Raw genomic sequence first — 10,081 nt, 5'->3', positions numbered from 1 at the left:
TAATATAATAATATATATATAATTAATAAAAGATTAAAAACACTTGGGTGGAGCGTGTTTGTCACTTTTGCGAAAGAACTGGAGTAACAGAATGAGACGCAGCTGCAGGGCACTGAGAGGGGATGCATGAGGCATGATGGTGGCACGGCAGACTAGAGGAGCATGATGGACTGGGATCTGATGAGGAATTAAAAAAGATTATCTAACTTAAGATCAAATATACTCTGAAGTTTCCAGTTTCTGCAAACAGAAGAGAAGGGGTTTAATTAAGGGTTTGTATCATTAATAAGATAGACTGGGGCAAACAATCAATAACAAACAAAAATATATAAAAGGCCTGTCTTAGTTTAAAGCCCACTCACCACGTCAAGGTGCAGGCCAAGAGTGGGATGACGTTGGTTAGGAAGAGTGGAGTCGAATTCATTTTAAACAGTGCTGTCTCCTTGGCCCGATGACGTTTTCCTGAAAGGTTAAGGAAAGGAGGCATGAGGGTTAGGAGATTGGACTATTCGTTGAGGCCCCATGAATCGAGGGACCCCGAAGGACCCGTCCACAGCCCGCTTAAACAGCTGCAATATCAGGCTTGGCCACTGAGCACTGGTGGATTACAAAACAAGTATGCAATGCTCCTGGGGACCTGCTTGTGCAGAGCGAACTCAAATTGCCGGCAGAATGGGCGGGGCTACCCAGTCTACGCAGATCGAGGAGTGGCCATGGACCAAGCCCCATAGACCTGTTAAAGAACGAAGCGCCTAGGTCAATGGCATGAACCTATAAAGAAAGGGAGTGGCTCAACGTGGGTGGAGCTAAATGTTTGGCTTTGCACCGGAAGACGAAGAATGTGTGTCCGACTCCGAGGCCATAGTATTGTGTGCTTTTCTGCTTAGAGGTAAATTGCCGTTCTCTGTGTTCTTGCATATTATAAACTAATTTGTGGAGAAACCAACAAGTTGATCATCTAACTATTCATGCAAGTAACGTGAATAGGCCTCATGGCTATATCAGTTGTGTGCATAATAGCATTTAAGATGCGTTTGGGCAATTTTCAAGTAGATTAGCCAAATAAGTTTGCCGAAATGTGTCAAAAATCTAATTTCAAATCCAGGAATATAAACATAGTAACTAATGCGCTGTATTTATGTGTGTTTCTACCCTAGAGTATGTCTGTGAGAAATAAAGAAGGTAATCAATGAATCTTTCACTTGAATTAGAGTATGATAAGGCATAATAACAGGATTTGAATATCAACATTTAATGCATGGCCTTACTCTTTGCGTAGGACATTACATTTTGATGATGGAATTCTGCTTAGTCAATGATCAAAAATAAATGTGATAAAATACATTCCCTCATTCATTGTGTGCCTCTTTGTCACCTACAGCTACTTTGATAGACCTTGTGTTGTGTGTGCGTTTGACACGTGTCCCACTGCCGTACCGCCCGCTACATGGAGCACCACATGCTGGGCCGGAAGCCTCTCATGCTCTCCACCGTCAAGCCCAGGCTGATTTACTCCCTCTTCCTGAGGCCATCCCTCATGAGGGAAATGTGGTAAAAACAACAACAACCTGTATATGTCAGTTTTAGATGGTAAAAGTTATGTTTTAGTTGGGGTTTAAGTGATGCTGTGCCTTTAATGTATATTATTTCCCCCTCTGATATATAGAGACACATCAGTATACTCTCGGATGGTGATACACCAACCATTAATAAATGCACCAACCGTGAACTTTTCCACTGTCCCTTCTGCAAATACGTGGGTGCAAAATATATGGTTGACAACCATATAAAAGGCCATTCTTCAGTAAAACATGAAGGTGCTTATCTTACATATTACACAAATGAATGTTGTTGTTTTTTCACTAGTATGAATCTTATTCTCTTCATTCCTCTCTTACAGGGTTCACAATGATCAAGTGTGGATTAAGTTGTCGGACGGCAACGCATTTTCATTGTTGCTATTGTACAGCAACAATTATAAATCGATTGCAATTTACAAAGCACTTACTAATACACCAGGGGGAGGGGCATGCTGCAGCCCCCGCACAGCACTCTGTGGCCCCTGTGCAGCAGTCTGTGGCCCCCGCTCATCACCCATTGGTCCCCGCTCAGTACCAAGAGGCCGCCGCTCATCACCCATTGGCCCCCCCCGCTCAGCACCCATTGGCCCCCACTCAGCACCCAGCGGCCCCTACTCATCACCCATTGGCCCCCACTCAACACCCATTGGCCCCCGCTCAGCCCCCATTGCCCCCCCCCGCTCAGCACCCATTGGCCCCAACTCATCACCCAGAGGCCCCCACTCATCACCCAGAGGCCCCCACTCATCACCCAGAGGCCCCCACTCACCACCCAGAGGCCCCCACTCATCACCCAGAGGCCCCCACTCATCACCCAGAGGCCCCCACTCACCACCCAGAGGCCCCCACTCATCACCCAGAGGCCCCCACTCATCACCCAGAGGCCCCCACTCATCACCCAGAGGCCCCCACTCATCACCCAGAGGCCCCCACTCACCACACACAGGCTCCTGCAGAGTGTTCCGCGGCCACTAAAGCATCTAGTAAACAAAATAAACTCTGTTGTCCTCATTGCAAGATGATTTTAAGCAAAAAAAACTTCAAAACACACTGCAGGAGAAAACACCCCCACCAATTTGAGACGGACACTTGGCGTGAATGATGTCAAGGTGAGACACTACATAGCATTGCTGTTATCTGTAAAATGTTTGCTTGCTACATTCAAAACACATTTCATATTTATTGAATAAAATGTATCCTGGGGGAATATGCATGATATTATATCAACCAGTACCTCTTGACTTACAGTACGCTCTGTACATTGTAATGGGGGCCAATTACGATTTCAGGGAGGTATGTGTAAATTGTGACACACTATGCTCAGTATACAAGGTGATATTCTTTTGAAACATATTTAAATCATCCTGCATTTCCTTCTTTAAAGGAAAAAGTGCTGCAAATTGGGAGATGGTGGTGTCTTGCTCCCCTGTAGAACTTCCCCATGCCCTCAATATAACACTTTTGAATCACATCACAAAAGAAAAAACGTTTTACTCACTGTCAACAGACCAACATGAATGTATCCATAGTGAATGTATGTTGTCCGTAAATCACCAGGGTCTGAAGATGACAGATTTCTGGACAGAAAAAGATCAAGGTTGTAGAGGTGGTTTTGCAGTAATTTCTCCATTTAAAATCAGCTAGTGATCTTTTTTACATCTTGCATTGCTATTGTGCCTATAAGAACCACAATCTGTTTCCTTTCTAGAGGAAGCTGAGTACTTGACAGAACTGGGAACAGGGTATGTTTCTCCAACCTTTAATAGGGCCCGAGCACCATGAAAGGTAACATATTTGATCATACCACCAGGAGCGCGAAATACCTTGATACTTGCCATTGTAAAACAATTATGGAAGCTTAAGGAATGTACTTGACTAGGCAATTACATCTATCTTTTTTCTCTTTACAGATCAAACATGTTCAATGATTCAAAGTCTGCTGTCACTGGTTTATTTGACTAAGCTAATATAGTTGATTGTACAAAATAACATGTCTATGTATATATTGTTTGTCACTCTCAGGTAAATGCTATGGTGTATATCTTTTTTATCATTATAGGCAGCATGAATGAAATAATGCACAGTAAAAAAACATTTGACAAGTTAAAGGTAGGGATGTCTTTCTTTCAAATGCATGAACGCAAACCTAGTTGCACAGGTTTTGAGTTCTGTGAGAGCTGAACCTCAGTACGAAGTTGTATGTGAAGTGAAAATGTAAATGTATTACCATTATTTTTATTCACAAGATGAGACAAAAAAGTATATAGAATATTATGTATTATAATTACAACTATTATGTAGGCTGGTATTTACGTTTAGGATACGAAAAAAAACATGTTTTCCCAAAGAACTACATTTTTGCACCAGACCTGATCCTGACCTTAACACATCAGGGCAGAGTTTATCAAACAATGCCACGTAATACATTGAACTTAATTATCAGCTCTCCCTGTGTATTTTAATGAAATGATATAATAATCTATATATATTAGTTATATAATATATTGTAATCGTTATTCTACATTCTACAACGTGGGTTTTACGCCGCTCTGTCCGTGGTGCTGCACTAAATATAATATATCTTATGTAATATATTATATTAGGCAGTCTTTGCTAAGCCACTGCATGTGTATTTATCAACTTTTTATTATTTGCATGTGGTCCTTAAATCAGGGGTTGGGAACCAATGATCTACAGATTACATTACATATTTTTGGTATAACATTGATCATTTCTCACCAAAAAAGGCTGACCATTTTTCTAGAAATATATATACATTTTGTAATATTGTGCTTGAAAAACTCTGGTTTATTAACAGTACAGACTTTGAAGGAGAAAGCAATTTGTTTTTAGATTTGATTGAATTTTAATCACGTATATATTACATAGAAAAAAAAACATAAAACAAACTGGCTTAGTGTTATACTTAATGATACTGGCAGGTTGACTTAAAACTACAAAGGAAATAACATCAAAGAAATAACAACCAGTGACACACAAATTAAAAATGCATCGTTTCGGGGTAACACTGCATTTGGCATTGAACAATTTCCAACTGCAACACGGGCGAGACTATTAGGAAACAAACCTGTTTAAATACTACATTGGGTATCAATATCCATACATCTATAATATGATCAAACACATAAGAAAAGAAAGGCAGGATGTATAAGATTCATGGTTTGATTCCCCGGGGGCCACAGCTATCCCCTAAACTCTTCCTCTCCACTACACAGCAGGAATGCAGGAAGTGGGCTCTAATGGATGCTTCTAGACCTACAAAAAAAACCTGTTTAAAAAAATCTCAAGTGAGTTATCCCCGGATACACACATCATTTCTCTGGCTGGTGCGGGTCCTCCTCCTCCAGGCCGGGCCGCTCCCGGTCCCCCTCCTCTCCGTCTCCACTCTGCGTTCGGTCCGGCGCAGCAGCAGCGTCCTCCCGGGTCACGGACGGCCTCAGCAGGTACTCCAGCTCCTCTGCACTGATGGCCACCTTCTCTGGGATCAGCCAGCGCTTGAGGTGCTCCATGGCCCTGGGGTAGGAAGCACAGGCAAAGGAATCAGTGGACACTGGAGGACACACACCTGGTGTATATCCCCTGTTAGAAGGACACACACAGCAAATAATGGAATTGAATTACTTTACTTAATACATTTATATATCATGATATGATGTCAAAGAAAAACGCATTAGACTTCATTTACATTTAGGGCATTTAGAAAACTTATCCAAACAACTTACAGTAAGTACATTTGTCAGAATAAAGAGAAACAATATATCGCTGTCTGTACAGTGAGGATGTTCATAGAACCAAGCACTAACAATTGTTAGGTTGTCATTGGGACATTCAGACATTTGGTTTAGATTGGGATTCAAAATCGGCATAACAGAGCATCCAAAATGTAATTATTCATGAGGAAGGTATAATAATAATAACTAAATCAATTGGTATGCTGTTGGTGACTCCAGCTCACCCCTCGTCCAGGTCTCCGCTCTGGAAGATCTCCGACGTCTGTGTGTCATGCAGGAATCTGTCCCAGCACTCCTTCTTGGCCTGAGACAGAGACTTCAGCATGTCTCTGGAGGTCACGTCGCTGGACAGGCCCTTAAGTCTCTTCAGACGGTTTTCTAGAAAGATATTTCAAATACATCTGGTCTATAAATAAGTAGCTTATATCGAAGAGGTTCAGAACAACAGGGAGGAATGGTCAACGAGTTCAGTATTTCGGGGTATGCTTCAGAATATATAGGTTAATCTATTAAGCGGATACAACTTCAGAGTAAATTGTATGTTTAAAGTGATGAAGTCAACTAATGGGACCAAAACAAATACCTAAACTGGCAATGTAGATTTCGGAATCATCCATGGGTTGCCAATTCGTGGTGGGACCATCTGAGGATTGGAGGTCTGCTGTCCTTCCATTAGACTCTCCGTTCACTGGCGATGCTGGCTTGAAGGAGTCTGTGAAGAGAGTGTTCTCTTCCTGATTCGCCACTTCGTCTTTCACTTCTGGCAGAGTGGAGCAGATGTCGGACCACAGATCTCCGCTGGACCGGACCTCCTGGACCCCGAAGTCCTCCATGGTTGTGAGGCGCTCACTTCAGAATAACATGCAGGAACCTACGTGTGGTGGGATGGTCTCGTAGGGACAGAGACAACCTGTCGAGTCCTAGGCACACGCAGAAAGAGAAAGCAAGAAAAGTGTTGACTAATGCATCCCTCTGACCAACAGTTTGAAGATCATATTTATGTTAATATGTTTTACTCAGGAGCTTTCATGCATCAGCGTGCTGCTGATAACATGCTTAGCTAGTTTAGCAGATCGCTTCATGTTGAATCTTAAATTAATTCATAATTTCAAATAAAAACTCTTCAATCAAAGCTTTCTAAATGTGACACGAACACGTCTTACCTGTGTTACTATAGGGAATAGAGCATTTGCCGGTCAGGTATCCTATCCAATATTCTAGCTATGACTGCCCATGGCTTAAGCTTCGCCACAAACCACTTCCTTATTTTGAAAACACTGATTGGACGTTGTAGCTGTCCATCAATCCTTTCGAAATATGATTGGATGACGTTATTTTTGCTCCAACTATCATTGGCCAAGAGTGTTTCTGCTCTTTTACGGGGTCACGTCGTTAAGGCTCTTCTTGGTTTTCAATGTTGATATCAACACATTAAGGTACCATTTCTGCAGGTAAACCGTCTTCTTTATTTGCCTAAAATCCCCTTCTTAACCGTCGGTGCACTTCAGTTCTGCCTGACACGTTGATAATGAACGGTGGATGTCTGCATCTGTACTATATCCCTCTAAAGGGCTGTATTCGGATTACAGGGAGATCTTCTATGAAATGCGAGCAGTGCTCCGGTTGCTCGTAGTGGCGATCCCCATGGGCGTGCTGGTGTCCCGGACCATGGCGTGGATGTCGAGTGGCAAGACCCATCATGAACTCATCAGTCGTCTAAGGGGTAGAGTGACACAAATATGAAAGACCTCGACCCACTGATTGATGTTCACCGTCCATCTCTCTCCCCTAAGAATCCATGCTGAAACCTTTGATGAAGGTCGTTTTGTAGGACAGATGTAACCAATTTGTGTCCCTGTTGCTCCTTCAGAACATGGGGTGATCCGCAGTGACCGGGTATCTGAGGCCATGATGGCGACAGACAGAGGGCTATATTCCAGAAACTATGCTTATGCTGACTCCCCACAGTCCATTGGTACACACACGCACATACACACGCACACACAAGGATGTTATGATAAATCAAAAGGATATTTTGTTAATATATTTGGATGCTTGTCCTTCACACAGGATATAGTGCAACAATAAGTGCCCCACACATGGTGAGTGGTCAAATATTACTAAAATTGGCCCTGACAGATTGGATGAACGTTTGTCAGCCTGTTTAATGAGAGGGCTAAGCGCTGTCTAATGATGGGTTCTCTCGGGCTCTGCCTTTCTCTCCAGCACGCCCATGCACTGGAGGTGTTGAGTGACAAGCTGGTGGAGGGGGCGTCGGCCCTCGATGTGGGCTCTGGGAGCGGATATCTCACAGCCTGCCTGGCTAGGATGGTAATGTCCATATGATCAATGTTGTATTCAACTTATTCCTGCCTTAAAGGCCCTTACTTAACCACCAGGTGCGAGGATGCTTGATGATGAATGGCTTGTAGTTACTTTCAGCCATGTGGCAGGTGGGAGAATAGGGGTTGGCTTGTTGCTTGCCATTGGTGTGACTCTATGGTGGGCAGTGATGCCAGTAACGCATTACTTATTAACGCGTTACTGGCCTCGGACCACTTTTTTCAGTAACGAGTAATCTAACTTGTTTCTATTTCCAAACCAGTAATCAGATTAAAGTTACTCATCAAAGTCACTGTGCGTTACTATTTTTTTATTTTTCTACCTATTCACCGATTGGCGTTGAGAGCGATGGAGTGGTGTGTGTGTGTGTGTCTGTCTGTCTGTCTGTCTGTCTGTCTGTCTGTCTGTCTGTCTGTCTGTCTGTCTGTCAGTCAGACCAGTTGTTGACTGGGGTGGAAGACCAGTCGTTGACCGGGGGGAGAACAATTGTTGACGGGGGGGAAGCAAGTGTTGGCAAAAAGTTAGCATTGGCAAAACTGGTTGTAATTTTTTATTTTGAGGCGGCAGTTGGTGTTGTCGCAGCTAAATGTAACTAATAAAGTAACTTTTAATCTAACGTAGTTACTTTTAAAATCAAGTAATCAGTAAAGTAACTAAGTAACTATTTTGAGGAGTAACTAGTAATCAGTAATCAGATTACTTTTTCAAGGTAACTGTGGCAACACTGATGGTGGGCAGTCCTGAATGTATGGTGGGCGGTCCTGACTCTGGTGGGTCCTGGCTGCTCTCCACTGACTCTGTACCCCAGGTGGGAGCCGATGGTAAGGTGGTGGGGATCGAGCACATCGACGCACTGGTCCGGACGTCGGTGAAGAACGTGCAAGCGGATGATCCGGAACTACTCTCCTCCGGAAGGATCCAGTTTGTAGGCGAGTCTGGCTTCGGTTTAACCTAAACTAAACCTCAAACTAAGAGGAACCACGCATATGAGCCTTCCACCTAAACAAACTACAAACATTAGCTGTGTCTCTTAATGCAAATTCCAATAGTAGTGATCTCACTGTTGTGAAATGTGTCTCCAGTGGGGGACGGGAGACTCGGCCATCCAGACGCGGCCCCGTATGACGCCATTCACGTCGGGGCCGCGGCCCCCACCCTCCCAAAGGCGGTAAGGACAGTTACATTTCTACTTTAAAAATCTAATTCCAAAGTATAACTGTATATAAAACAAGATGAAAGCCTTTGACAGGACAAAGACACACACAAGTCACACACACACACACACACACACACACACACACACACAAAATTCCAAAGTATAACTATCTAAAACCAAACAAATGAATGCTTTTGACATGACACGGTGGTGTCTGGTGTACTGTCTCTCCCTATCCGCTGTCGGCAGCTCCTGGATCAGCTGAAGCCCGGCGGTCGCCTGGTTCTGCCAGTGGGACCGGAGGGGGGAGGGCAGGTCCTGGAGCAGTACGACCGGCAGGCCGACGGGACCTTCCTCAAAAAGGCCCTGATGGGCGTGATCTACGTCCCTCTGACCGACAAGAAGCACCAGTGTCCTTGGTACAGCCTCTTCAGCCAGCTGTTTCATTTAGTCAACAAGGAATGAGTCATTCCAGTATCATACTTCATATTTACCTGGGCTGCATGTGGGTCAGGAGATAGAGCGGGTCGGCTGGTTACCGGAAGGTTTCTAGTTTGATCCCTGGCTCCTCTTAGCTGGGTGTCGAGGTGTCCCTGAGCCAGACACCTCACCCTAACTGCTCCCGTCGAGCTGGAGGTCGCCTTGCGTGGTTGACACCGCCGTCAGTTTGTGAATGTGAGCATGAATGGGTGAATGTTGGGCAATATTGTAAAGCACTTTGAGTGGTCACTGGTTAAAAAAGCGCTACATAAATGCAGTCCATTTACTTACATGGTGAAAAATCTTATATTTTTCATATCCTTTTAACTTCTTCTTTCCCCAGATATGATCTCTGACCACAGTGTGGTATCCTCTGCAGGAGGTGGCGCTGGTGTTGCGTTGCTGGAGTTCAATAGAACTGGCTGCTGGTCTAACTCAGACCATCTGCCCTGTTAAACCGTCTCCCGGCAACCTGGAGGAATCTGCTTCTGTCTTCCTTATCAGCGTGTGCTTGAGGGCTCTAATGGACTGACCAGAGGGCCAGCTTGTCAGGTGGTTAAATGAACACCCTCCTCCTGGTTGCACGCCCTCCTCCAAAGCCCGGAATATCTGTGCAGGAAGCTTAAAATCTGTTTGGAATCATTTATTCAAAATGTTAGTTTAATAAGGAGTCATTATGATTTTTTATTTGAGATATGTCTATACTTTGTTGGTCATCTATTATCTCTGGAAAAGTTGGAAATCTGTGAAATGTGATATAAGCCTTCCAA

The 10,081-nt window shown here is 43.9% G+C and overlaps 3 protein-coding genes across 6 annotated transcripts; 2 read left to right on the top strand and 1 right to left on the bottom strand.

The window, feature by feature from the left end:
* The first annotated feature begins 772 nt into the window (after positions 1 to 772).
* LOC132458015 (zonadhesin-like) lies at positions 773 to 3,688 on the top strand. Of its 2 annotated transcripts, XR_009525812.1 has the most exons (7): positions 773 to 889; positions 1,158 to 1,182; positions 1,382 to 1,551; positions 1,667 to 1,817; positions 1,901 to 2,689; positions 3,138 to 3,365; positions 3,491 to 3,688. XR_009525812.1 is itself a non-coding variant. In XM_060052452.1 (5 exons), exons 1-4 carry the CDS (start codon positions 1,161 to 1,163, stop codon positions 2,680 to 2,682), a joined length of 1,125 nt encoding a protein of 374 aa, XP_059908435.1. In that variant the 5' UTR covers positions 896 to 1,160; the 3' UTR covers positions 2,683 to 2,689; positions 3,138 to 3,688. The 2 variants fall into 2 exon arrangements, 1 of the variants encoding a protein (XP_059908435.1); XM_060052452.1 differs by lacking the exon at positions 773 to 889 and having other exon boundaries at positions 896 to 1,182; positions 3,138 to 3,688.
* A 734-nt stretch (positions 3,689 to 4,422) lies between these two features.
* On the bottom strand, positions 4,423 to 6,640 carry ccdc32 (coiled-coil domain containing 32). The gene is made up of 4 exons (XM_060052457.1): positions 6,496 to 6,640; positions 5,916 to 6,252; positions 5,557 to 5,710; positions 4,423 to 5,114 (listed from the first exon to the last, which is right to left on the bottom strand). The coding sequence occupies exons 2-4, from the start codon at positions 6,163 to 6,165 to the stop codon at positions 4,913 to 4,915; spliced, it is 606 nt and encodes a 201-aa protein (XP_059908440.1). The 5' UTR covers positions 6,166 to 6,252; positions 6,496 to 6,640; the 3' UTR covers positions 4,423 to 4,912.
* Positions 6,639 to 10,003, top strand: pcmtl (l-isoaspartyl protein carboxyl methyltransferase, like). Of its 3 annotated transcripts, none has more exons than XM_060052453.1 (9): positions 6,639 to 6,783; positions 6,922 to 7,055; positions 7,203 to 7,307; positions 7,403 to 7,434; positions 7,559 to 7,663; positions 8,484 to 8,604; positions 8,758 to 8,843; positions 9,081 to 9,250; positions 9,691 to 10,003. In XM_060052453.1, exons 2-9 carry the CDS (start codon positions 6,938 to 6,940, stop codon positions 9,725 to 9,727), a joined length of 774 nt encoding a protein of 257 aa, XP_059908436.1. In that variant the 5' UTR covers positions 6,639 to 6,783; positions 6,922 to 6,937; the 3' UTR covers positions 9,728 to 10,003. The 3 variants fall into 3 exon arrangements, with proteins under 3 accessions (XP_059908436.1, XP_059908439.1, XP_059908438.1); XM_060052456.1 differs by having other exon boundaries at positions 6,641 to 6,783; positions 9,655 to 10,003; XM_060052455.1 differs by having other exon boundaries at positions 6,678 to 6,783; positions 6,903 to 7,055.
* Positions 10,004 to 10,081: the final 78 nt, after the last annotated feature.

Source organism: Gadus macrocephalus, chromosome 5, assembly GCF_031168955.1.
Source record: "Gadus macrocephalus chromosome 5, ASM3116895v1".
In the NCBI taxonomy this organism is placed as follows: domain Eukaryota; kingdom Metazoa; phylum Chordata; class Actinopteri; order Gadiformes; family Gadidae; genus Gadus; species Gadus macrocephalus.
The sequence above is the reverse complement of the archived record's forward strand: the minus strand, read 5'-3'. Positions and strand labels throughout refer to the sequence as shown.